The sequence below is a fragment of the Strix uralensis genome, chromosome 16 (assembly GCF_047716275.1).
Source record: "Strix uralensis isolate ZFMK-TIS-50842 chromosome 16, bStrUra1, whole genome shotgun sequence".
NCBI classification, from domain to species: Eukaryota; Metazoa; Chordata; class Aves; order Strigiformes; family Strigidae; genus Strix; species Strix uralensis.
The window spans coordinates 11,111,667-11,139,650 of NC_133987.1; the positions used below are offsets into that span (position 1 = coordinate 11,111,667).

The window sequence follows — 27,984 nt, forward strand, 5'->3', positions numbered from 1 at the left end:
ATCCTGTGGGCATGGATTTATCACAGGAAAAAAAGGATCAGAAAAATCTTATACCAAATGCATAGGTCAGAACAACCCTTATTTTCTCCCTCTTACTTCTCAACCCAACTGTATTGCTAGGAATCCATAAGTAGTAAGTAATTCCCTGTCATGACCAGAGTCACATGAAAAGACAACGTCTGACCTCTGATCAGTCAATGGCCTAAACAAATGTAAACCACCAGTATTACTATAGTTATATTCCCTGTTACATGCCAGACAATCTACACATAATTACAAAGAATTTTTATTATAATTTTCTATATTTAGAAGAATGGTATTAAAATATTGCTGAATCAGAATTATGCATATCTACCGGGCAGCAAATCACTACAGAATATCCTTTTCCATGTCCTTCCAGCTTTTATTACAGTCTAACCTAGCATTCACAGAACAAGACAGTGTAGTTTAGCACCATGTGAGGATACCATTCCGACCTTAAACAGTACAGCCACAGTCCTGTTCCTTAAGGTAACTGTCATACTGTGATGCAGCATCTAATTCCGCTAAGTATTGCTTACTTTTCAAAAACACAACTATGGGGTCTCTAACACCTCTCTTTTAGGAACAGAGAAGAAACAAGAGAAAAGCTTATACAATCAAGTCAGACATGCACATTTGCAAAACTACTGGGAAGCACAGACACTGTTTATTTAGAAAAGAAGATGCATTTACAAAGACCAGGCAAACAGAAAGACCAAAAGACTGGACACACAGAAAGACTGAAAGACTTACCATGGTCCTTGTCCAAGAGCTTATAATGCCCAATTTCAACCAGAAGACATTTTTATGGCTAAGTTCAAACCCCAAAAAAACCACACCTGACAGAAACTTAATTACATTGGTGCCACTAACAAAAACTTAAGAAAGCAGCCATTATTTCCTGTAGAAAACTTTCCCAAAAAGCTTTGTAACAAGGAAGAAAGCAGAGAGAACAATGGCCTCAAAAGCAACATTGTTTTAATACACTAACCTTTCTCATGCATGCTTCTCCTGCCTCCTGCAGCTCATTATTTGTTGAATTAAGTGCCTTGAAAAGTGCAGCAATGATTTTCTCTCTCGACTGAGGCAAGTAATTGCAGGCAGCTAGAGCATCTGCAAATACCAAAGTATATTTGTTCTCTTTGTTAACTCAATTTCAAGGGAGGGGGAAAAAAAAAAACTAATTCTAAATTTCTTCTTTTCAAGTTTCTTTTATTTCATCTTCAATTACAGACAGCTAAAGCATAGCATGTTTTGCCAAAAGCAACAGGCATCATAAAATAGTAAAAGAAAGGAAATTCTATTAACAGTGTTCTAAAGTTTTCTTAATGCTATATAACATAATTAGCGTAAAAATATTTTGGGTTCATTTCAGAAACTAAATCCTACTCATTAAAAAAGCAGAGATACTTTCCCATTATTCTCTCCATTAACCTGTGACCTCTAGTGAGCAGTCATCAGTCTTCAAGCACTCAAGATTTCTGCTGATTTTAGAAAGAAGACTGCCCATTCCTCACAAGGACACTTATCTACATCAAATTTTGTTTAGGAAGTTTTTCTTACTTAAGGCTGCAATCCGAAGAGGTACAAGCGATGGAAGACTTTTGTAACAAGGTAGTTTCATTAAGGCGGTATCTTCAGCTTCACACAAATTCAGTAACTAGGGAAGAAAATAAACAATCATTTTAGCATAGCATTGTGAACCACATTTGAAACGGTATTATCACTTCGGTCTTCTTTCCTCAAAGAGCCAAGCTTATGCAAACACACTAATCAACCTCCAAGTTTCACCAACAGGGAAAAATTCTACTCAAAATTACGGCATAAATTCCCATGAAAACTGGTGATTATACAGAAGCAAGAGACCCCCATTAGCATTGCCACCAGAGAAAAGTCAGGCAAAAATTAGTCATTTTGCATTTTGGCCAATACTTGGTCTATTTGCAAACAGGCTGCTCATATGATAAAAAGAGTAAGGCTAGAGAAAAGCTTGCCTCCTGAATGTCAGTAATAGTACTGAAAATACTGAGGAATGGGGTAAGAGAACAGAAGAAGATTAACAGGGAAAAAATGTGCTGAAAATGTCTTCAGTAATTCTAATGGTCAAGGGTCACTGCCCAGAGGGACTACAGAGCTCTCCTCTTTGCAGGCGAGTATTTTCAATATATGTATGGTTTTTGTTAGGAAACACTGAACAGGTTGAAAGAAAATCGTGCAAGTTAACAATGTCCAGGTTGCACCTACATCCAAGAACGTTATTAAGATTCAGACCTTCACAATACCAATATATCACTCTCACCTCTACAGACATTTTTTGATCTCCAGCACTTTGGTTTTGTCTTAAGGAAAAAATAGAGGATCCTCGGCATTAACCATACCTCACACCTGCCTTGCTAACTGCAATTACTGTTGGTATCAAAGACCTTCTGAACTTACATTTGGACAAGACAGCTAGGAAACCAAGGGACTAGAGAGTTTCTCTGAGTTCAATCTACATGCTAGTTTTATATCTGACTTTACTCAAACTGCTAGGGACTCAAGAACCTTAACAAACAGTATCTATGTTTTGGTGGTACAACAACTTATCTAAGAGATACACCATGCATGAAATAAGGCCTAAATATTAAAGTTAGACCTATTAGACTAGGAGTATAACAAAGCTCATTTAATATGTTTCACACACATTAGAATATTCTGCTCAGTTCCGAGCTATTACGTTGTAGGTAAAGGCAGACTTCAGTTTGCATTTCAAAAGGTAAATTCTTACATTTCAGCGAAAGTTTAAAATGGACAGAGAAAATACATATTTTAACAACAAAAGTTCTAACACCATCACTATTTAAGTATCTACATTCAAAGATAAGAACATAAAAAGGAAATACCTCTGTGTAGAAAACCTTGTGTTCCACAACATTTAGATCCATCGTAAACAGTCGGGGTTGCAGGGTTGTGCAAAATGTATTTCCCTCCATCAGGCCAATCTGGGCATTTGCTGGTTGATGCCTAAGCAAATGCTTTTTAGGAGGAACCATGTCTTGGAGAACCTACGCAATGTAATTTAGATTAGTGAATTAGCAGCCTATTCAAATGACCCCACAGACCTAGCCACTAAGACGACATAATTACTCATGGCTGCATGTTGCTATTCATTTGCTATTGGGGCTCCAGATGTACCTCTTCAGAAATCACTAAGCAAGAAGAAAAGTATTTCTCTGAACTAATTTAACTCACAGTTAGTGAAACAACTCAGTATCTGTAATTATTACATATTCTCTGTGAACAGATCTATGATATTTAATACATCACATAACATTATGAGCAACAAAGGAAATCAGACTTAAGCATTTCAAGTCAAGAAGAAAGACTATTTTAAGCTCCTAAAACATCAGGAAAACAAAAACATTTGTGTAAGTTTTTTCCATTACACCAACATCTCACTCTCTTCCATAAACACCTTTAGCAAAATAAGGTACCAATTAGGGGGCTTCTCTGTATGTTCCCTAACTACAATAACAACACCTATAATTTCATATGTTGTAGTGGCCCTTAGAGCTTATGTATGCTTACTTGTCTTTCAAGAGAATGAATGCTATTAGCTTTAAGGAGTATCTCGCAAAAAAGTTATTTCAACCAGCTTTGATCTTTATGGTCTCTTTCTGGATAGGGAAAGGCATAGCACTATACCTCATATTTAGAGAATAAGACAAAATTGGGGTTCAAAATGCAGTATCTACCAGGCCTAACCTACATCTGATTGGTGGTAGGATGAGCAGTCCATAATTGCAGAACGTAAATCAACCTGAAGATACTATAAATACTGGCTAAGTAGTCAGGCACAGCTTGTATGAATCTCTACAGTACTCCCACCACAGTGTGTTTTAGAACAATGAAACCTAGCAAATGACAAACATATGCTATCAAAGCACTAAGAACTTAATTCACTAATGTGGGAAAATGTACTCAGAAAAGCATTTTGCAAATCCAAACTGGTAAACAACTTTAAACTCACTTTCAGTAAGTATTTCTGCTTACCTCTTTATGAGGCTCCATAATCACTGTGACACTTTTTCCAGTGACCTGTGCAAGTACCTGCAACGAATGCATAGCCTGTTTTCTCACAGTAGAGTTTGGAGAGGTTACTTCTCGAACAAGGTCATGTGTTACATGATGGAAAGACTTTTCCTGTGCTGCTAGGATTTCTTCTGTTTTTTCTTCATCTTTTAAAGGAGTTGCACATCTAATCAAAAGCTGTTCTAATGTGGTCTTTGCCATAGCAACAGCTCCATTGGAAACCTAAGGTATCATAGATTATTTTTATTAAATAAGTACAGACCAAAGGTCACAAATCTGCACACTACTCAAAGAACTTAACATTTGATTTTGATGAATCCTTTACAAACAGCTAAAAACACATAAAGCTTGAACAGAACACATATTCAACTAGTCTTCCCACCAAGCATTCCAAAACCATGAGTTGCAATGCAATACAATTTTATAAACAAACTCAAGCATTGGAACCCTTAGGAATGTTGTCACCATCTAATTCACAACTGAGAAAAGGTCAAGCAGCTGATCTCTAGGTATCTACAACTACAGACAGCTTTTTGATTAAGATGAATACCTTTCAAACTAAACAGAGAAAGAAGAAAAAAAAAAAACCATCTTTCATGCAAGTGACAGTGAATCTAGTGTTCTTTCACAGATCTAAATGCGACCTGTACATTTCTACTCTGAAAGAAGAAAGTGTAATTCCAGTAAGTTTGGCAAAGTTATGTGAAAAAAACAGACCTTGTTCCTAACATCAGTTCTTGGTTTAAGTTAAAATGACTAAAATTCATTCGTAACACCGCAGATATGATATATTCTGAAGTAAAATCAAAATTAGCAAGAGTTCAATCTGTGTGAATTTAAGAATAAAAGTTTGTTTCCCCCATACTATTTGATATAATTCATTCACTAAATACCTCTCCAGTTAGATCCATCATAACAAAGAGAAGTGCCTTCAGGAAAGTCTGCTGGTTCTGGAGGACCCAGATTAGTGGTAGTCGTTCCATAAGAAATTTAATTGATACAACACCTCCTAGTTTAGCATACCAAGCTTGTTCATAACAGCAAGCACATAAACGTTCCACAATGTATGAAAACAAGGGAAGCTGACAAGCCTGGAAACAAAGAAATGTATCAGTTTGTTTTTTCAGCTCACTGGTAGCCTCCAAAATTTTAGAAGCAAAACTGCATTAGCTGAAACTAGATCATTTAAATACATTTTTATATATATACACATATATATATATATATTACCCTTTCCTTTGAACCCAGGATAATGCTCGCAACATCAAATATCACTGCTAGAGCCACCTCTCCTATTTTGCAGAGTTCCTTCTCCTCATATGCCATGCAGATTGCTATGGCATCAATAAGCACCAAGGGATCCATGCCTTTTGACCCATTTTCTTCACTATGAAACATGGCTGTGCTAGGTTGGCTTCCAACCTGATAGCACTGCAGCAAAAAAGGACCTGTAAATTGTATTGGGGAAGAAAACAGAGAGAGGGAAAAAAAAAAGATAAAACAATGGATATTTTAATATGAACAGTCTTTCAATTAGATTTTACTACTCCTCTAACTAGCTGATAGCAAAACCAGTAAGCACTGTGTCTATTTGCATATAAATGGATTGTAAGGCATTCTTCACTCTTAGAAGAAAAGATTACATCTACTTAAATATTTTCTTCTATGTACTAGACTATGCACTGCAAGAAGATTTAATTAAAATAAAGAATCATAAAAATTCAAGTTACATTAATGTGACAGTGAAGAGTGATATGCTTATACTATGTCTTTTCCCAAATTACTTGTCATACAGCCCAACACCAAACAAAAAGTTTTCTTCACAGACACAAGACAATGCAGTGCTCTAACATTTACTTGGTTCCTCTAATGGTCCTTCAAAACCACAAGTGGAAACAATCCAGTTAAAGACCATCCACAAAAATAACTGTATATCAGGTTACACAAATGCTCTGGAAATATACCAAGCTTTAATTATTTCACTGGCAGTAGCATTTTAAAAGTTTTATTAGGTGATTAATTGTTTCTTAAAATTTGCTTAATAATTTTTCACTGCTCAAACGAATTAAAACATGATTCAGCCATCAAACAAAAACCAACATATCTACCCAGAAGCAACTTCAGTATCATAACTTTCTTAAAACAAATTACTATGAGAAAAAGTACAAACTTCTCCAGCCCTCTCATGGCAGTCCACACGATCTCTATTCCACTCACCACACTGCTGAGCCACTGCCACCATCGTGTAATGGCGGATTAAGCTGGCTACAAAAGGCAGAGCACTAGGCCTCAGATCTTTGATGACTGCTGACATGAATGCCCCTGTCAACGCCTGTTCAAACGTTTTACGAGCTGGAGTATCCTGAGCTTTGTATCTATGTGAAATAATCACACTGGGTATGGACTTCTCAGTAAAGCTGAAAGACAAAATTAAGTTCATTATAATCCTAAACTGCAGTGCTGGCAGCTCAGTCATGAGCACTGTCAAGTACTTGATTGAAAGTTTGCTCTTCATATCTAACTCCTTCTCTACCTCCCGTTTTCCCCTCATTTTCATAGACCTATACCAGTTCAGTCTGTATTAATTTGGTCAACCACTGGTCTCAAACATGATGGATAGCTCAATTTCATCAGGAACATTTAAAGCCAGTGGTTCAGAAGAAGCCACATATATTACAAATCATAGGTATACAGGCTTCACACTGCAACTCAATTACAGAATGTCATTTTCAATTTTTGACGTTTTTCCCTTTCTTAAAATGACATTTGATTTTAATCTTGAAAGACCGAAACATTATTTATCAAATCACTGCCCAACAAAACCTATTCATTGCAAAGCTATGTTTATATCAAGTCTAACAAGTCCAAATTATAAAAAGCTACTATACTCTTTAGCTACATTTACTACACTGCAACAGTCAGTCAGCACAGTTTGTGGGTAAAGATGTCAAAGTTGTCTAAAAGCAATAAACTCATTAAATATCAGTAACTAAAATTGTAAAAGATGTAAAAAAAAATTCAATAAAAAACCCCCACACTAAGACAAACATGGGTTACATGTGTGACTATGCTATAGTTTGGTCACTAAATGAAACTGAGTTTTGTGTATCTTTCACTTTGGTAAAAAGTTAAATGTACATACAAAACATCACAATCTAAGTCAATCTTTAGAATGCAATTAAGCACCAGAATATTCCAACTATTTAAATATATTAAACTAAAATTAATTTTTAAAAAATGTCTCATCATATGTAACAGATTATACATTGGACTGTGATTAGGGGAAGAAAATTAAAGTATGAAACATCAGCACATGTCATTGGCATTAAAGAGTTAGCTGACAAAATTCCTCTTACTGGAAAGTCCTGCGCTGATTTAAAAGGAAGCAGGATAAACCAGTAGGTAAAAATCCCACGAAGACTGCCTAGACTACCATTGTCTCTAAATTAGATTGTTCTAAAGACACTATAAATTTTACATACACATTTATGTTTAAAGAATTGTCATACTTGGGATGTGCAAGAAGTTGGTATAATGCATGTTTATTATCATCCAGGCTCATCATAGCTACCAAAAAACACTTGATTACTTCCCATGCTTGTCTCCGATAATACGGTTCTGTGTTAGCACTTTTCAAACAGTCCAGAGCAGTCTCAATTGCCTATAATGAAACAAAGACAGTAACCAAACACTTCTTGTTCTTAGTATTTACAATAAGGGGATTAATCAAGGGCACCGTATCTTTGATACATATTAAAAGTAACTTTAAAAGTATGTACAATTTGGACTGCTTAAATTAAGAAATGCGGAGAATGCCTGAGAGAGCGGACTTGAAGCTATCATGGTATTTGCTGTGCTTTTATAAATGCAAAGTTTTATGGCACATATATTTATTTCCACGGTCAGAAAGCATCTGAAGTCATGAGTGACATACACCTTCATTCTCTCTCTCGCCCCTCAAGAAGGTTTTCCTCACCTTCCCTCCAGCAGTAATTGCTGTTCCTAACCCCTATATACTGTAAGTATACAATGCATTTATACACATATATAAATGGTACCAAAAAATGTTCTAGAGTACAAATTACTTTGTTGTATTTTCCATGCAAATCAAGAGCTACATCATACATGATGAAATGTCCCTGTAAGCAACTTCTAAACACCATTTACTTAATAGAAATAGTACTCTTCTTCTCTTTTGCAAGAAGATTTAGTTAATACACTTGAGAATAACACAAATAATCTCTTAAGATATGAAAGCAATGAAAAGGGGAGTATATCTTTTTCGAAACTTTCTATTTTGTATATATATGAACACAGCTAGATACTTTCTATCCTTCAAAAAAAAGAAAAAGAAATTAAAAACAAATGAGACAGGCATTAAGTAATAAAAACACATAAAAATTGTTTTGCAGTGCACAAAAAGAATTTCAATACCTGATCAATTGTAAATAAAAATATAACCATCCATGCTTAGACAGGATTATGCAGAAAAAGGCTCTGTTACAAAGAAGTGGGATTTTCCTTCTTTGAAAGGAAAGCCATCTTTCCACTTACTGACTTAACTAGCTGTCATCCCATCACTGTCTGAATAACCTCATCAGCACCTCAATGAAAAGAACAATGAGTTTTACACAGACCACAGAAGACTACCAGAGCACTAAAAGAAAACATGGGTTTCTCATTTTCAATTTATTCCACTTCTTTTTCCTTTTGATTTGACATTTCCTTATTATAGATAGAAACACAGAATCATCTCAGTTGGAAAAGACCTTGAAGATCATCTAGTCCAACCATTACCCTCACACTGACCATTCTCAACTACACCATATCCCTCAAGTGCTATGTCAACCTGACTTAAACCCCTCCAGGGATGGGGACTCCACCACCTCCCTGGGCAGCCCATTCCAACACCTAACAACCCGTTCTGTAAAGAAATGCTTCCTAATATCCAGTCTAAACCTGCCCTGGTGCAACTTGAGGCCATTACCTCTTGTCTTATCGCTCATTACTTGGTTAAAGAGACTCATCCCCAGCTCTCTGTGACCTCCTTTGGTAGTTGTAGAGGGCGATGAGGTCTCCCCTCAGCCTCCTCTTCTCCAGACTAAACAACCCCAGTTCCCTCAGCCGCTCCTCATAAAACCTGTGCTCCAGACCCTTCACCAGCTTCGTTGCCCTTCTCTGGACACGCTCGAGTCATTCAATGTCCTTTTTGTAGTGAGGGGCCCAAAACTGAACACAGTAATCGAGGTGCGGCCTCACCAGAGCTGAGTACAGGGGTAAGATCCCTTCCCTGTCCCTGCTGGCCATGCTATTTCTGATGCAAGCCAGGATACCATTGGCCTTCTTGGCCACCTGGGCACACTGCTGGCTCATGTTCAGCCGGCTGTCAATCAACACCCCCAGGTCCCTCTCTGACTGGCAGCTCTCCAGCCACTCCTCCCCAAGCCTGTAGCGCTGCTGGGGGTTGTTGTGGCCGAAGTGCAGCACCCGACATTTGGCCTTATTGAAGCTCATACAGTTGGCCTCAGCCCATCGATATAAAGTATTCAGCAGATCATTGTTTCTTGTCAACACCAAGAAGCAGAAGACCCTTCCAAATCATTAACCAATGTTAGATGCATCAATACTTTGGAAAACTTGATTTGCATTAAACCTGAGGGATAGGAAAATGTCAGCAATTACAGTATTTATATGTATTCAACTCATCAGTTTCAGTACAGAGCAGAAATCAGTGAAGCTATCTGCATTTTAAGAATCATTTTTCCAAGCTATTTTTAAGCATGTTGCCTGCATGGAGCCAAAGAGAGCCAGCTGCCTGTAAAGAAAATTGTTTACTACATTCAGATTATACCTACTTATGAAAGTGTAATTGAAAAGGTAAGCATTAAAACTCTACAGGCCAAATTAACTCAGAATCCAGCTTCACTCTCAGATCCCAAGACACAGACACAGATTAGATTGCTGTAATTAGTGAGAACTAAGCTTCTGTGATACACTGAGATTGTCAGATGAAAGCCACTACAAGTACAAAGTGGTTTTGCAGCTACAAGAAGTACTATACCCAAACCAGAGACAACAAACAAAACCAAATCACTGGAGTCATTAGAATGATCATCACTGAAGAATTTCTACAATAAATTTTTGATACACTTCAAAAAGAAAAGAGGGAGGTTTTAGAGTAGATTCCCAATCCTAATCTAAGCAGTATGCCAAAAGTTAGGAAGAGGGAAAATAATGCACAGAAAGCATTTACTTGTGTCAGTTTAGCTCCCTATCCTATCAGTTTGTAAAAGCAGAATAGCATGTTAAATCTATTATTTTGGGGGTGACTTATAAAACAGTTTAAAAGGAAAATAAATAAAGAACAAGTTGGCAAGCTTCAGCTAATTTTGCTTGTCAAAATGAAGCAAGAAATTATTGTAGGTCTACTGGCCTTATAGACTCAAGTGATCACTACATAGTAAAAAAAAAAAACCAAAACAAAAAAAAAAAAAAAAAAAAAAACACAAAAGAAGCTCTTTACAGTGATTTCTGAAACAACGTTCTGTCCTTTACATGCCAAGTCTGGCAACTCAAGAATTACCTGAGACAAAAACAAAACAGAACCAAAAAAAAGCCATAAGGGGGTTTATATTCTGTTTCTTCATTACAACAGAGATTAATTAGAAATCTGTCTAACTGAAGGGATATTAAAAAAAATCAGGTATGCAAGAGATCCTAAAACCTAATTTTAATTATGTAAATTCTATAATGTTAGATATTCAGTAACTCATATCTGAAACTGGCAGACATACCAGGTATTTTATCAACATTTTACAAGCAAACAAACTTCCAAAGAATCTGTAAAGAAGGAAAATTGAGTAAGATGGTTCCTCAGCACAGAAAATAAGTTAAGCCCTTACTTTTTCCATTGGGAGCTGAATGGATGCTTTACAGTCTGAAAATTCAATTGTAATACTGGGTCCTTGGATTTCTGTGACTACATATTGTAGTTTCTGTGATTCCTTTAACATCTTCCTGTTACTTCCACCAAATTTACCAAGCACACGATAGGCCACATGAGAAATGCTATCTGCAGGATTACGCAGTGTACGCCACAAAGCCTGTAAGTATTTTAAATGTTACATGGTCAGACCAGTCTCACTTCAAAACTTTTCAAGTTGTAATGTAAAAAAAAATGTCACAGAAAACACTTATTCTTATACCTGGGTAATTGATCCTGCATAACTTCCAGAAAATATTTATCTAGATTGAATAAAAGCAGTCTCAGTTCGCAACAATTCAAGTATTTTGTAACAAGGTTGTCCTAAACGCGGTTTTAGATTAGATTACTGTGATCAGCTATAAAAATCTTTGCCACACTGAAATGTGATTCCACGTTTAGGACTAATATTAGATAAACAACATGACGAATTTACAAAAAAACCACAAAAACAACCCAACAAAAAAACCCCGCAGTCCATTTAAGGCTGAAGTGAATTAACCTCAAAGAGCTAGTTTTGAAATATAAAAAGCAAATAAAGTAAATATTATATTTAAACCATAAAGTATACACAAGCACTGTATTAGATGAAATAGCCACATTTAAAACATTGTCCCGAATTTCAGCCACAACATCTTCACTGCATATGTAAGATTTCATATAGCTGTCAATCATGATATGCTGAAGGTAATTAGCTTTTCTTGGTTTTTTAAAAGAATAGCAAATTTTAACCATTTCTGTACCAACTCATCTTAAACATAGTAATATCCTTGCTACTGGTTCCAAGTCTTAACTTTAACCCCTTAAGAGGGGGTACAAAAGAAATTATTAATTCACTTCTAAATTTTTCCAGAGTTTTCAGTTCAACAACACAACACCAACTGGCCTTTTACATACAAATCAGACCAGTATGGTTCTCATGACAGATTTTTCAAGTTTTTATAACCAAAGGTTCACACAAATTTCTAGTAATATTTAGTGAATCAATGACCTCTTGTGGTCTAACAGGAAACAACATATTTACCTGCATTAGCTCAGCTCGAACTGGCTGAATGTGATCATACAGGAAGTCTGGCTGCAAGTTATCCACGCACAATTCAAGAGTCCTTAAGCCTTGGCTAACCAGGGTCTGAGATCCATTGAGAGCTGACACCAACGGATCCATCAACATTGGCAGATAAGGCAGTAATGAGCTCAAACGAACTGGCACAGTGAGGCAGAGCTCTACAAACAAGTCTTTCATGTGTTGTTTATGAAGGCCACTTTGCAACATATTAAGTCCTGAAAATCATTGATAAGTTATACACTCAAAAGACAGTCCACAGATTATCACTAAAAATTGCTATTTCCTAAATTCAGAATAACCTGACATTCTTAAATTCTGTAAAGATTATAACTTTGTAAATAACGTATTTACAAAATATAATACCATTCATGATTATAACTTATATCTAAGGATTTTGTGCAGTGAATGCTTTTCTAGGTACATGCATATACAAAAAAAAAAAAGAATATCTATGCACATTCTAAAATTTAATACTAGACTCAGTAACGTAGCATTTGAATACAGCAGATAAAAACCAGAAAAAGATAATTTGACGCAAACCTCAGCCTTGTATCAATAAAAAAATCCACACAGAACAAATGATTTTTAAAATATCTGGAATCCTGAAAAAAACATTACATGAGTTCAAGTACATTCACTGTCCCATACAGACTAAACATATTCCCCAAATTATTTTTCTCCCCATCAACACTTTACATACTCCATAAACCTAGTTAGCACTTCTACACCGAGATGTATTTTACACAATGGTTTATAGATGGCATACATATTTGCTAACTACAAGAATAACTGCCCCTGCAGCTGCAGATGGGAACCACAGGACTTCCATGTTCCTGGAATTGTTCCAGTTAGCTTGTCCTTAGGTTTAAGTAGTTCTCCACATTTCCTTGCTCATCCTCAGTATCTCTGGAACACAGTCCTTGCAAGCACAAATGCTCAATTAATCAAACTGCTAGTTAGTTCCATTTCATTTTGCAAACTACCACTACTTGCCTTTGTATTTAGCGTGCACTTGCAGGTGCACACGCATGCCCTCAACTGCAGAACAACCAGAGCTCCTCTATAATGTTCTTCCCACAAAACCAGTGATGGCCTGGCAACGTTGCTTCTCCTATTACTCTTACCCCTCAATGCTTTATGCTAACATAGCTATTCACAGCAAAAATGAATGAAAGAAACAAACGAAAAAAAACCAACAGCCCCACAGTGAAAAGCAGAAAGACAAGCAGCAGAAATTGTGAAGCAGCCAAAACTATGGAGCCTGAAGCAGCTGATAGTAAATGAAAATAAGCCACATTCAAGATATTTAATCAACTGCTAAGCTCAAAATCAGAAGCTACTTGTCAGGGTTAGTTGTTTAGTTTTGGTTTTTATTACATAACATAACTTTATTATTACTATTTACATAAAAAGATCAGAAACTGGGGTGGGGAAAGAAGGTATTGTTCTACCTTGCAGTAAGTTTGGTAACAGCGGCAAGAATTCTTGATATAACAGATCATGACTGCCTCCTCCAATAGATCTGAACAGTGCTCTGAGCAGCAGGAAATAGTTATAGGGCTCTTTGGCAGTCTGTGCAAGTTCCATAGAGCTGTTCACAATCTTGTGCAAATGTGGCTATAAAAAAAATAAAGCTTGAAGATTAATAAAATATCAATTTTATCATCATTGTACTGTACAAGAGTTTAGCATGAGACAAGTTTTTCAGATCAAAAACCTTCATCTGTTCCAAGTATTCTGATATCACACTAATTTTATACTGCTGTTGAACTATTAAAAAGTAAATCTATATTTGAACTGCATCAAGAACCCAGAGCAGTCTTTAATTAATTAAATCTTGTTTTCATATTTGCCAAATTATCAAGTCTGCTTGCTACTCCAAGCAGTAACTTTATTCAAACAAAAAGCATTCTGCAAACCTGACACAATGAAAAATATTTGCTCCACAGAACCTAGGGATGTGCAGCAGAAATGAGAACTGTCAGAATGACAAGAGATGACATTTTACAATATTAATTCACTCCTGATCTAACTTCATCACTAAATCTTAATTTTTGTGAATGCTAAAGTTTCACTTTGAAAGCAAACTTCTACAAGTAAAAAATGGTTATGAACTGGTGGCCTTTCTAGAGCAGAGGACATTAACAGTCTGCAGGAATCATTAAAAATAGTTGATAAATACAAGGATTCTCACAGGTCAGGGACACCAAATGACACAGTTCTGGATTTTATGAATAACTAAAAGCTTTCTACATTGCTATGCAAATGCTGCAAATAGCCTTCATCGTTCAATTAAATTGTCTACCCAAGGCCCATATCATCAATCCTGAGGAAACAAAAAAACGTAACAGAAGCGTGAAACTGTGAAGGTAGTAAATCACACTCTTTAAATTGGATCTCCAGCTTATAAAATCCAAATGACCTTGATTCTGATGACAAACTAGAAGAACTTAAGATTACATTAACATTGCTTCATATATTGCTTCATATAACTTTTATTTTTCAAAGAATCTGGAAAATTTGTAGTCCCTACTCTACCCAGAAAACTGAACTAATCCTGCTAAAGCAAACTGTTAAGCATGGAAACGATTATCACACAGCTACCTGTATCAGAAATTTTGTTTATTCTAAGGCAGAAGGAAGAGAAATGGAGAGAAATTATGAGAAGAAGCAGCATTCAATTAATGTTTTTTCTGGATATAGCCAGCTGTTACTTCTATGAGAAAAGCACACTCTTGCTTCGAGCTCAGTATTTATAAACTCACTGAATAATGAGATGATCTCATCAACATAAATAGAGCCTTGGAATACACAGACAATATATTGTCATTAGAAAAAACAGCATTCCTTAATCCAGACTTTTCAAGAGCACAAAAATATCTAACTCAAGAAGTACATGTCACTGAATATGACATGAACGAACAAGATTCACCAACCAACACACAAAGAAGTGATTGCAGTTTAAGCAAAAGTCTTAAGGTAATATGGAAACAAAGGGGAAAAAAGAAGCAAGAAGATATCCATATCCATGTCCTGATCATGAAGTTACATGGGTTCACAGCAATCTTGATCGGACCACAAGCATACGTCAGTCATTTATAATCAGATTCAGTACATCACTTGATAGTTTCAAATATGAAGCAAACATTCACAGAAAGTGACTCTTATTTATAAGGCAATGTACTTGGCATTTGGAAAAAAAATGGAGATTTATCACTAATAGTCATTCAAACATGAAAAGACTATCAAATGTTAGATAGCGTAAAACTCTAAGTTCCTTCAGACATCTGAAGAACGTATTAAGAGTCAAAACAGATTTTTTTAACACAAATGACCTTTACCTTCAGCATTTGTTCATTTTCAGCTGCAAATAGTGAAACTGAGCCAAAGACTAACTTAAACAGCTTGAGATACAGATTGGAGAGTTCCACATTAGAGCCCATTTCTGGCAGCCGATCCAGAAGATACTCTACCAAAATCGTTGCAAAGAGAGCAGAGGTAGTAGGGTTTGCCAAGAAGGAATTGGCAACAATCTATAAAAGGAAATCACAAAGGAGTTATTGTTGATGTAACGAAAAGAGCAGAGGGATAAATGCACTACCCACTTAAAATAAAAATTTCTTTCCCCATCTCCACCGCTACCCAAGTGATTCAGGTTATCCTCAGTGGAAAACAACCATGCCTGTAACTTAAGTATTCAAGTTTAAAGTTTAATTTTAAATGTATATTACAGGACTTGTGTTCTGTAAAACAGTAGAACATTAACACAACAGCCTGAACAAAACAAGAACTCCACAGTGTGCACTGCTTTTCAAGAATAAAGTCCATTCGTACCTTCTAAACCGAAGTGCTTACGTTTGTATTGTATCACTTAGTCTGGAAAGTTTTTGAAAATCCATCTTTACAAAGTATTTTTATAGACTGCTTCAAATCTTGCATGCTAATTTCAACATTGTTATTTATAATTCCACTTCAGCCTTATGTACCTCAAGGCATAAGCTACTTTCTACATACTGTTTATTATCACCTGAAAAAAGTAAACAAAAACATAATACCTGAAGAGCATAGTTTTTTGAGATTCTCTCCACCATATAAGGAACAGTAGTTTGGAAGATTTCTTTGAAAGTTAAAGGGTTCATCATTGTGAATACACCAGCAAAATGCTCCAGAACTTCCTTTTCCTCTTTCATTCTGACTGTCTGACAGTTTGCTACTCGAACATATGTCTGTCCATTTCCTGCTATTTGGACCTACAGCAAGTGAGAAAACATATATTGGTTACAGGATTTGAGTAACTTTTTCCACCCTATTCTTAAAATACCTTTTGAAAAAAAACAGAGATCGTACAGGTTTCACATGCAAAGTCCATTCAATTAGAAGCTGGGCACAAGAGACAACAGTGACAATAAAAATATTAAAATAGAGTGTTTTCAGCACACATTTTAAAACCATGAAGTCAGGAGTGGAAAAGAACAACAGCAGGAGATATCACGGTGTATTTGTAAAGTTACTTAATTCCAAATCAAGTACATTTACATTTCATCAGTACTTTGTGTAACTACAGAAGATGAAGCATTCACATGGGTGTGTTCAACTGATAGCTAAACTATCTCTTTGAAGAAAAGACTTAATCCACTACATGAAAGACAATTATTTTTAGTTTGACCTGCCTGCACAAACAAAAATAATAATGGCTGTTAAGAAATTAATTTGTTCCTTGCAAGTGATAAGCACTTTAAAATTTATAAAATTTCCCAATAGCTGTGGTCCTGAAATTAAAGACTTAATGAAAATATACTACATGCAAAATTTGTCTTTTAGCTGAAAAATAAATCTTTATTAAATGATTTAACACACAGTAACTGTATAAATAAAAGTCCTACGCAGCTAGGTCACATACCTGATAAATATCTAAAGCTTGCATTGCATATTTTACCAGTTTTATATAGATTTGAGTCTCCTTAGGTTGCAACTGCTTGTTGGGAATGAATTGTGCTTCTGAAAGAAGATAAAGAACAAGACAGTAGGTAACCATTAAAAATACTATTTGTTTTCATGCTAGAGAGTTTTAATTGTAGAATTACAAAAGATAAATATAATTAAATATTATGCAGTTTTACCACCAGGAGCTTTGCATGATGTTATGCCCCACGTGATTGTCTTGACACCACAGACCAAAGTTTTTACTAAGCTTCGGCAATCTGTGACCTGAAATGTCTGTTTATCTTCTTTTTCTTTCTCCCCTTGTTTTTCAAATACAGGTACTGGTGCAGGGGCCACTGGAGTGGCTGGGGCAGGAGATGGAACAGGAACAGGTGCTGCATTTGCTGCTGTTGGTACTCCGGGTAACGCAGCTTCAGCGGCCCCAAGTTCAGACTGTGGCTTGCATTTTTTAAAAATTACAGAAAGCTGGTATCGTGCTATAGTGTGAAATTTCAGAACAAAAACCTAAGGCACAAAGAGGAAAGGCAAATGGGGGGGGGGGGGGAGAAAAAAGTAAAGTAAGTTTCTTCTTCAAAAATCATTCTAAATTTAGTAATACTAATAGTTCAAGCCAGCATACAGAGATCAATGAAATTTACAACTAAGTATTTCTGAAGTCATTCAAATGACAGCAAACACTTTTAAGTGTATCAACAAAGTAGTTTGTTTACTTTTAACAGGTTCCAAAAATAAAAATATTTTCTGAAAATTAGTAAAACTAAAAACTAAAAATTGATCTCCCTACAATTCTACTTAATTTAAAATGAAAAGCTATTTGAATTATTTTTTTTAAATACAACTTAGTATTTCAGTCTATATTTACTATTAAGCATAAAAAGCTTGAATTTTTCAGATGTGTATATATATGTAATCTATGTCAGATGTATTAAAAGATTTATACATTGTAGGTTCAAGTTTTAGTCTTATGCAGCGTATCAGATCTAGAAAGCAATAATCAACCCTGCAGAGCAGTGGTCCCCAACATTTCTGCCATCTCACCTGATACTACAGAAGGGCCATGTTGAACAAGGTTTCAGTTTAAAATTTTCTGTACTTCCCAGATTTTCAAGTCTAGATCTACTTGGCTTGCTCAGATATTTCCCCACTACCACCACAGTTCTATATAATCCTTTCTTCCCTCAATGTATCTTCTCTGAAGTCATATATTATTACAAATTGTAATTTGATAAAAAAATGACTGAACAACTGTGCTACGTTACAGATACTTTAAAAAGTAGAAAAAAAGTAGAAGTTTATTTGGAAGACAAACCCTACTAAAAAGCTACTTCAGTTTGAGAAATCTGGAATAAAGGACCCATTACAATGCATAACATCAAGATTTTTCACTTGCACAGTCACTTGATTTTGTATTTAGGATGAAAGCCATTCCCTAAACTACTGCTACCTGAAGAAAAAAAAAAGTTCAGAGGTAACACCAAATAATCTGGGCATGACTAAAATGAGTAACTCTCTTCCCTGGTGTACTCAGAACCATGATAGTCTGTCAGTGACAGAGAGGAGTCGAAGATGGAGGGGATCCTATTCCTAGATCTCCCTTTCCAAAACAAAGCAAGCAACCATACAGCTTCCTTAGTTATCTTAAAGTGTTAACACCAGTTTGATTTAGACTTCAAGAAATGCTCTCACATCCCACAATGAAATTATTAAACCAGTATTTACCCTAGAAGGGTTTTACTCTACAACTGAGTGCATCTTCATGTTGTGGCAGGAGAAACACTAGACAACCTTTTTCCATTAACAACTTGGCTACAGCAAGTAGGTAGTGTTTCACTTGTACTACACCACAGGTGACACCTTTTTGGGTGCATCCCTGATTTTTAAAAATAACAAAAAAAAAAAAAAGCCCCCAAAACATCCTCCATATAAAGAAGATCCTTTAAAAGGATCAGCAGGCTTTGAAAGTGCGGATATTTTAAATTTTACAAATTGCAAAGTGTGTAAAATGTGAGATCCTCTTTCAGGGTGGGGGTGGGAATTAAAAAACACAAACAACCCACACATAATCAGAAGACATAAAAAAAATACCACTCTTACATACTCTTAAGCGAGGAAAAAAGGAGACTACAACTCAAATTTAAAAGAAAACTTTAAAAAAAACAGTAGCAGTTAAGCTACCCCCAGCATCACAGACATTCAGTTTTCTGCTCTGAAACAAGTCACTGAAAGAATAAGCTGAGTTGGCAAAGCATATCCGCTACACTTGAGATATTATCCCAGTTGCACAGCATTTTAAAAAGTCCTTCTCTGAGGTATTAAAATGAAATACACTATGCAGACTGTCTCTACATATTCTCATTTCTGAAGAAAGGAGAAAGTAAAATATAATTCACAACATACTATAAAATAGGACATTCAACTTATTATCAAATGTTTTAAACAAATCAATACCTCCAGCATTCTCATAAGAATATCTCTACCATTTCCATTTTCCTGTTCACTTTTAGACCGGATACAGTCTACCAAATTTAGCAGAAGCTTGCAAGACATTGTCTGGATACTGCTAGGCAACGACTCATCATCAATGTTCTTGGCAAACAACTGGACAGCAAGGGAGAGATCATTGAGTGGTAAATGCTGACGGACATGATGTACCAGGTCTGCCAGTGTACTATATGCAAGTGGTCTATCAGTAAAAACAAGAAATGAAGAAAATACATTGAGGACAATTAAAATTATTGTTAATTGGACCTAACCAATAATTACTGCCTGGAACTATTTCCAAGATTCTAAATCCAAATTTTCTATTTTGATATGCAAATCCAGAGTTCACAAGGCTTTTTCAATTACACAAGAGAATTATAACCTGCACAATCTAACCAAAGATACATTAATCTGTCCCACAACACTAGTATTACCTCCCTGATCTTTCTTCCCCCATTGCTGAACATCCCCAGGGCATATTTTCATCTACACACAGTTAAGAACAAATTAGCATGTTTTAAGCCACATTTTAAGCAGTGTTGGTAAGTGTTTCACAACTAATCACTGATGATTCATGATTTCAAAAGGAGTTATGAAAACTGATAAGTTTTAAAAATAATTTCTTTTCAAATATCAGAAATATTAGAAATATTTCTAAATCTAATACACATCAATAAGGTACAACTGATACTTAAGCATGAGGAAATAATTCTCCTAGTTGACATATTTTAATTTGGTCAGCAAAAGCACCTAAAAACTAGTAGACGACTGAAGACACAGAAGGTAAGTATTCTCCCTATTTATTTTTTTCAACTGCGAATGAAAAAGCTTTAAGGTACTTATTGACAAAACAGTTTAAATCTCATTCAGATTTTACACTGGACACAAGATTTAGGCTGTTTCATGAAATATTGGGAAGACATTGAGTTGATTGCACTGGGACCACTCTTTTGGTTGTGTTCTGCAATTCAAGAATAGAAATCATTTTCAATCACCCATTTATCTCATTTTGCCCTACACCCACGCTACCATGCTGTGCCATCAAAGTGTTAAACAACAAACACTCTTTACAGCAGCTGAAGCCCTTCCAATATTAGAATCTAATAAAACTAGTTATTTAAAGCAACGATTTAGGACCCTATACAGACACTGTTGTAAATATCAATAAAACTTGAAAGAAATCAGCCCTGGCAGGCACTCAAAATAGCTATTCTAAACTTTCTGTCATACCTCAGCGTCTCTCGAGCAGTGTATCCAGAGCCAATTAGTATAGATTCATCAAATAGCTTGTCCATACATGGAATAAACTCTATAATTAAAAAAAAAATAAAAAAAGAGAGGGAAAAAAGAAAAAGCTATACATAATGATTGCCAAAGGAAGTAATCAAAATAAGATAGTTAAGTATTAAGTCACTTAATTTAGGTTTTTAAACTTAAGTCAGTAAGTGGTTTTATTATAAAATTCATTCCCAAAGCTTATAAAAGGCAGTATCATTTACAATGAAATTTTCAATTAACCTCTTGTGACTATAAACTCCAACTGACACTTGACCCTTGACTAACACTACAGTACACAGTCAAAGCCACAGCATTGATACAACAAAACCAGTTACATTTAGAAAGAGAAAAAATGCTTATATTATTATCAACTTTGCAGCACTCTTTAAATGGAACTAATTAGTTACTGGAAAAGACAAGTTTAAGCAACACTGTACAACACAACTGTGTTTTGTCTGGCATCTTATCATACAAGCTGTATCCCAAACTATAAGGAGGAATACATGCAACTTGGGGTCCAGTAACAAAATCAAGTGACAAAGCAAGACCAAAGAAGCATCCTCTTTTTAAATATAGGAATCAGCAAGTTTATGGAATTGATTAGGTCACTCCACCCTAAAGGCAGATGATGGAAATGGCAGGAAGGATTAATTGCTCCCACCTCCAAATAATGCAACAAGCTAAAACTTATTAACAAATAAGCAAAAAGTCAAATAAAGAGAAAAAGGAACATCCAGCAATCTTCATTCTCCACAGATTTCCAAACAACATTACAAATAAAAATCCAGCATTTTCTGAATGAAATCTAGAATGGACAAGAAATCAGTGAGGTCCACTTAAATGTAAAGGACAGCGTGGTAGCTATCTTTGCTTTAAGAGAATGTCACATTCTGAAAAAACACAGAGGAAGAGAAAAGGAGAGCATCAGCATTGGTTTTTTGAGGGGGGTAGAAATCTGTAGAAAAAGCAAATAAAGATCGGGACTAAAGATTTTAGATGCAAAGATAATCCATTACTTTACAAGGCAACCACCATGGCAGTCATGCCATGAAAATAAATTCAGTCACAGACAACAAATAATACTGCGGAGAAAAAAGCTAAGTCAAAAAGATGGTAGGAATCATCAAATCTGTCTGAAAAAAAGGAATTAGAGGCACTGGTGTTAGCAGAGCAAAGAGATTAAGACACAAATCCTGACAATGAAAAAAAGCAAAGGAAGTGCAAATTGAAAAACAGTAATGAGTTTTTGTGTATTGAACACAATTAACATTAATATTCCTGCGTTGCGCTATTACTCTTAATGTGAACTAGTAAGACAAATTAAAGCAAAGCAAGCAATAATAAATTTACACCAGACCACTGATTGAACGATCTCATTAAACTTCATAAGAATATTTTATGTTGAAATTAAGAAATGTTCACAATGTTCAGTCATTAGAATTTCAGAAACACCATACAAACCATTCTAGCTTTCTGAAATGGACATCTCAGTTAAAATTCTCAAAAGAACTCACTTAATAGGGAAGTAAATAGGTACATTTCTAAATGTTGATATAAATTCTATCTTCTAAGCCAGGTTTTAAAACATCCATCTAACATTCCTGTGCATACCACATTTTGCTGATACGAAGTATTTTTAGACAGGGGCAGTCTTTACAGTGCTAACAGTGGGGAGCAAGTACAGCTTCATCTCCACCCTCTCTTTCAGAAATCAGAAGCAAAGTTCCGTGCAGTCAAAATCCATCACACTAAGATATACGGCGTTATTCATCAACTCTCAATCAACACAGAAGACTCAGTTTGAAAGATTATTCCACTGAGAACAATAATGCCAACTGCAAGACCCACAAACATGAAACACTTCCCTCAACACTCATTTTTCCAAATAAGTAGAACTGTACCAGAAGAACTACCAAAGCCTTATCTTCTACAGATCTCCACTTTACATCCCACTTCTCCTCTTCCTCACTCTCCTTATTCCTCCTGCGATACATGTTCCCTGTTCTCCTTAACATTTCTAAGCATCTCCTTCTCTACATCCACTGTGGGGCTGCCAGGTAGCCAAGAGCAGGGCTGGAGGGATGCGTTATCAACATGTACGATAAAACACCAGCCAGCTGACCAAGGGCAATGAACTGCCAACCTCACACTGCTGCTTATTCCTCCGATGGAGACACTAACTCAGCTTTTGATCCCTACCCAAACACTACAGTTCACAAAGGATACAGAACATCATATCTTCAAGACCTCACTCCTCTGATGAATTTTGTTAAAACTGGTCAAGTTCAGAAGTTATTAAGGGAGGCTGAAAAAATGTAGAACAATTCAGCTAATTTCTTTAGAAAAATAGCTAAAGAAACAGCTTTCCATGTAACTGCCATACTAAATTCCAGAACTAGGAAACATGCTATTTTTTTGGCAAGCTAACAATACCTGTAATATGTCACACTACCCCACAATTACTGTTAGCAGAAGGAAAAGAAAGGGGACCACACAGTAAAGATGACATGATAGAAGTTAATATTTTACAAAGTACACTCATCTCCAATTTTGCAATTCTGCCAAAACAGAACATATCCACCAAACTAGTTAATTCAGGCAGATCAAAAATGGTTTTCCCCTGCTAAAGACAAATACTATAAGCTGAATCAAACATATTGTATCAGGTTTTAACAGAACTACTTCCACTCAGGTTAACAGATTAATATTTTAAAGTATCCATACAATTGTAGGCACAATTACAAACCAATATAAATGTTTATCATCAAATGGTAATTACTTGGAACAATAGATACTTGGAAGCTAGAAAAGCCACTTGTTCAGTATGCCATCTTCTTCAGATGACTTTATTTTTTTAAGGAAAAAAAGGCAAAACAAAAATCACACCCACTCCCAAAATATAAGTATATAACAGTCCAAAACAAATAATAAGCAATATGCCTCTTAAATACACAGAAATAGTTGAAATCTTTCCAGTTTATAGATACATTTTTTTAAAATTACTACATACGGCTCCTCAGGTCTGTTGTCAAGATGTGCTTGGCAGCAATCAGAAGCTCCTTTCGGAGGTGGGCCGTTTCGGCTGGACAATTGGAGAGCAACTGCAACATTCCTTTTACCATTTGCTGAGAATATTTAGCCACTAATTCCTATAACAAAAAATAACATGAATACAATTATTGTGACATTCTATTTTAAAGGTTTGATTTACATTTGCAAAATAACATTCAATTAAAATTCACTTGTTTCTCTTTAAGAAGTCTACTTGTAAAACTAAAATACAATAGCCATTACATAAATGCCTGGGGCGGGGGGAACAGCATATTTTTACTTTGCATTCACGTAAATGCTTCTGAAAGGACAACCATGTATAGCCCTATCTTCAGATTTACTACACAAATGTCCTTCTCTCCAATCCCTGATGCACTGCAGTCATGCTGGTCACTTGCCTGCCATAAAATAACTAAAGATCTGTTGCACTAAGAGTAGCAAATTAACAAAAATGCAACCTACCTGGTAAATTCTTATGATGTAAGCCAAAAAAGACAATGTTTTAATTTGAGCAGCAATAAAGTCAGCATACAATTCCTTGTTATAAAGTTTATGTTGCCTGAAATTAAATTGAACAGCAGTTACAATTTTGTTCCTTCTCTTTAATACCTTCGTTCAGAAAACTCACGTAAGTTTCAAATTACATCATCTTGTAGTGAGGTTCCTGCTTCATAAGGGAATAAAATCATCATGGGAGAGCCCATTTTCAACAAGCTCTCTGCCATTCAAATTCCCAGCATCTTATGCTCTAAGCAGAAATACACAGCCCTGAGGCAGCCATACAATTTTCACCTTTCTACAGAAAGCCAAGCCAATACATTAGCATCAAAACATTTGGCTCCATTCCTCTAACAGGCGCATTTTTCCTTCTCCAAGCAATATTCCCTCCTACAGACTTGTCTGTCTCTCTCGAGCTTCAACCACTTATTCAGACCATCCAGGCAGGTAGGGAAAGACAGAGATCTTACTCCTGCTGCCCTGCTCAGCACCACTTGCTCCTTCTTAGAAATGTCTCCCTCTGAAGCAAGAAAAGCAGCACCTTTATCTGCAACACCAGAAGGCTTCACCTAAGCTATACCTTTGAAGAGCAAGAAGCGTATCATTGGTGGTATGGTAAAGACTGAACAACAGCAAGTGTCCTAGCTAATATGGTCTCCATCCCATACTATCTGTGGTAATACGGATTGCTGTCACAAACTCTATTTTAAAAAAAACACATTATTAAATAATAAATTGGGATCTACTGCACAGCTATAGACTCTCAGTGACATATAATGGAAATATTCAGATTTGCCAACTACTCCACCTACAAAACTTTGACGATTTTAAGTCAAATAATCATTGTTACTTTTGAGATTAAAAGCACTAAGACTAGAAGCAAAAATCACAGGATATAAGACAAAAATATTTCAGGCAATACTGTATGGCACATTTCAGTAGTTCATCCCAAATATCATCAAAATACTGATAAAATGCTCTTACCTTGCTTGAGCAGAAACCTGTATTATAATAGTGTTCATAATCAAGGGCACAAATTCAGCTACCACATTATGAATGTTCAGTTTGTAGAGCTTAAAAAAAACAAAGTATTATTAGAGAAATTTACAAATTATACTCAGTCAACTTATTTGCGAGCTAATCAGAAAAAAATGAAGGAATCTCAGCAGCTTATTTTTAGACCATATTTTAATCTCAAAAACATGTTACATTCATTCTCACTAATATGTTAGCCAGTAGAAGTTACACAAGCCATTCAGTAATAAAAAGTATTTACACACAAAATATTGGAGTATACTAACCTGATACATAAGAACAACAATAATAGGTAGCTCAGCCAAGACCTTTAGAGATAAAGATCCTCTGGGAATTATAGAATGCTGAAAGAAAGAATACATGTTTTATAAACAGTTTATTAATTCCAAAAATTGTCTGAAATACATTTTTAAAGAAACATCTCATTTTAATAGCACTGTATTTAGTGATAACAACATTTTAAAAGCACAAAACCATTTCGTATTATATTAAGTAAGAATCCTGTAATTACATCTGCACAGAAAATATCTGAAAAGTTTCAATTAGCTTCTACAAATAAATCTTGATAAGAAAAACAAGCAAAAAGCCTATTACCTTTACCTGCCCTTATGATTTGAGGTACTGCAATACAGACAGTCTCATAGTTGAAGAGCAGTTAGAATACTTACTGTTCTCGTTTCACTATCTTCTCGCTCAGGGTTAACTTTCACCACAATTGTTGTAATCATGCCAACCATTTCAGGAGTAGGAACGGTGTTCTCTGGAATCACCTGAGGATTCTCAAAATAACGATTCTACACGCAAAGAAGAGAAGAAAAATATAATAATGCTAGTAATAGTCAAAAGGCCATTTATCTCATTAGAATTTCTCCATATAATTTTCCCCCACAACTTACTGCAGACAGTTTTTTCTGCTCTGCACATGAGGCTTACATCGCAGTATCTACTAAGACTACACACATATCTTGCAATCTTTCACTCCTACTAGAGCAAGCAGAAAAGCATCACTAACCAAGGTTGTTCAGTTGCTAAAGAAAAACATTCAAACAGAGACTCTGTCCACAGAGATCAAGTCTTTTCCAGCAGATAGAGCTCTTCAATGTGTATCACCTCACCCTTCCCTCAAAAAAACCCATTTGGCTACATGGACACAACTGCAGTCAACTGACTAGTGCTTTATTATACAAGCTTACCTCAGTTTTCTCATACTGTGCTAGAAACAGAAGGTTTTCCAATTCAAAATCTGAATTTCTCCATTTTTAGACTTATGTTTGTTAAATATTTTTATTAAAACTATATTTACTATGTATCGCTAGATACAAAAGTAACTACATCAATATCTTTTAGAGATAAAATTAAGAAATAAAACTACTTTTCTGACTATAGCAAGGGCAATTTAACAAATAAAAAGCTTACCACTACTTTTGGAAGTTCCTTGTAAATCTGTTTCACAAAGTCCAAAAAATGATGGATCTAGGAAGGAAGAAGTCGGTTTACCATAAAGAAAAAGAAAGTTTCACCATTTTAGCATCTCTGTATTAACAGTGCAGTTACATAAAATCTTTAGTCATCACTACAGTGTATTTTTCATTATATTTAAAAAGAATCTGAATGAATTCTCCTATTTCCTTCTGTTCTGCCAATATTAATTTGAATTCTTAGAAAGAATCCAATTTACCTATCAGCTCAACATAGTTCCAATACAGTAATAGTAGAAATAATTATTATAAACCAACTAAGTCTTCCCAAGAGAAAAATCAAAGGAAAAAATCAGCCAACATAAAAGGATGGCAGGAAAAAACAAACCAACCAACCAACACACTTGAACAAAATATCAATTCTGAAAAGCATGGCAGTAAGTTCTATACCATATAACAAGATTTATGACCTACTTCTTGAGTGATTGCTGGTCGGAACTGTTTGTGCAATTCAATAATTATTCTTAAGCAAATCAGTACATTTTCTTCATTCTCTGTCTGAAAAAAAAGAAAATCTTTAGTGAGTCTACTGTTGCATTCTTCAACAACTCTAAGTACTTCAAAAACCTATAAAATTATACTCATCTCAGGAACCTACAAGTGCCCTATTAATATGTATTTGCATGAGCAAGATGCCTGTCCTTTGACATAACTTTACCTGGCAGCCTCAGAGTATGGCTAAACTTAAATTCATCCCTACTGCAACAAAAAACAGAAGTTTCAACCACTCTATACTGTCAAGACCTGTTTCAAATGCCCCACAGAGACACACCGAGGCACCTCCACATAGAGCAGGTTATTTTCTGCGTGCTTCAAATGACAGTGTTTTCAATTCCAAGTAAGAAATAAAGTCTCTAGAATAAGGTATCTGCACCGCTACAAGCCAGGAAAGTGTTTATGAATGAAATCTTGTCTAGCATGAGAACAGTTCCTTGCATTTTTAAAATCCAACTTTCTAAAGGGCAGAAGAGAACATGCAGAAAACCTGTAGATAGTAAGATAACACACTGGTGAAGCCTAAATAGGATGCCCTTCCACTCTTGCTCCAGAAACACAGCTATTTAAAATCCTACCTCCAG

The 27,984-nt window shown here is 35.5% G+C and overlaps 1 protein-coding gene across 4 annotated transcripts in view; it reads right to left on the reverse strand.

The window, feature by feature from the left end:
- The window catches only part of TRRAP (transformation/transcription domain associated protein), a 103,914-nt gene that overhangs the window by 69,786 nt on the left and 6,144 nt on the right, over window positions 1-27,984 (reverse strand). For all 4 annotated transcript variants that reach the window (XM_074886632.1, XM_074886628.1, XM_074886631.1 and 1 more), the window contains exons 7-30: window positions 27,320-27,403; window positions 26,844-26,900; window positions 26,096-26,221; window positions 25,694-25,771; window positions 25,377-25,465; window positions 24,357-24,453; window positions 23,854-23,992; window positions 20,796-20,874; window positions 19,533-19,767; window positions 17,261-17,588; window positions 17,041-17,138; window positions 16,196-16,390; window positions 15,482-15,673; window positions 13,592-13,757; window positions 12,099-12,355; window positions 10,995-11,195; window positions 7,602-7,753; window positions 6,310-6,509; window positions 5,323-5,540; window positions 4,986-5,183; window positions 4,054-4,314; window positions 2,904-3,065; window positions 1,585-1,681; window positions 1,013-1,134 (exon numbers count right to left, since the gene is read on the reverse strand). In XM_074886632.1, the coding sequence (XP_074742733.1) occupies window positions 1,013-1,134; window positions 1,585-1,681; window positions 2,904-3,065; window positions 4,054-4,314; window positions 4,986-5,183; window positions 5,323-5,540; window positions 6,310-6,509; window positions 7,602-7,753; window positions 10,995-11,195; window positions 12,099-12,355; window positions 13,592-13,757; window positions 15,482-15,673; window positions 16,196-16,390; window positions 17,041-17,138; window positions 17,261-17,588; window positions 19,533-19,767; window positions 20,796-20,874; window positions 23,854-23,992; window positions 24,357-24,453; window positions 25,377-25,465; window positions 25,694-25,771; window positions 26,096-26,221; window positions 26,844-26,900; window positions 27,320-27,403 (3,831 nt within the window). The remainder of the gene's footprint in view (window positions 1-1,012; window positions 1,135-1,584; window positions 1,682-2,903; window positions 3,066-4,053; window positions 4,315-4,985; window positions 5,184-5,322; window positions 5,541-6,309; window positions 6,510-7,601; window positions 7,754-10,994; window positions 11,196-12,098; window positions 12,356-13,591; window positions 13,758-15,481; window positions 15,674-16,195; window positions 16,391-17,040; window positions 17,139-17,260; window positions 17,589-19,532; window positions 19,768-20,795; window positions 20,875-23,853; window positions 23,993-24,356; window positions 24,454-25,376; window positions 25,466-25,693; window positions 25,772-26,095; window positions 26,222-26,843; window positions 26,901-27,319; window positions 27,404-27,984) is intronic.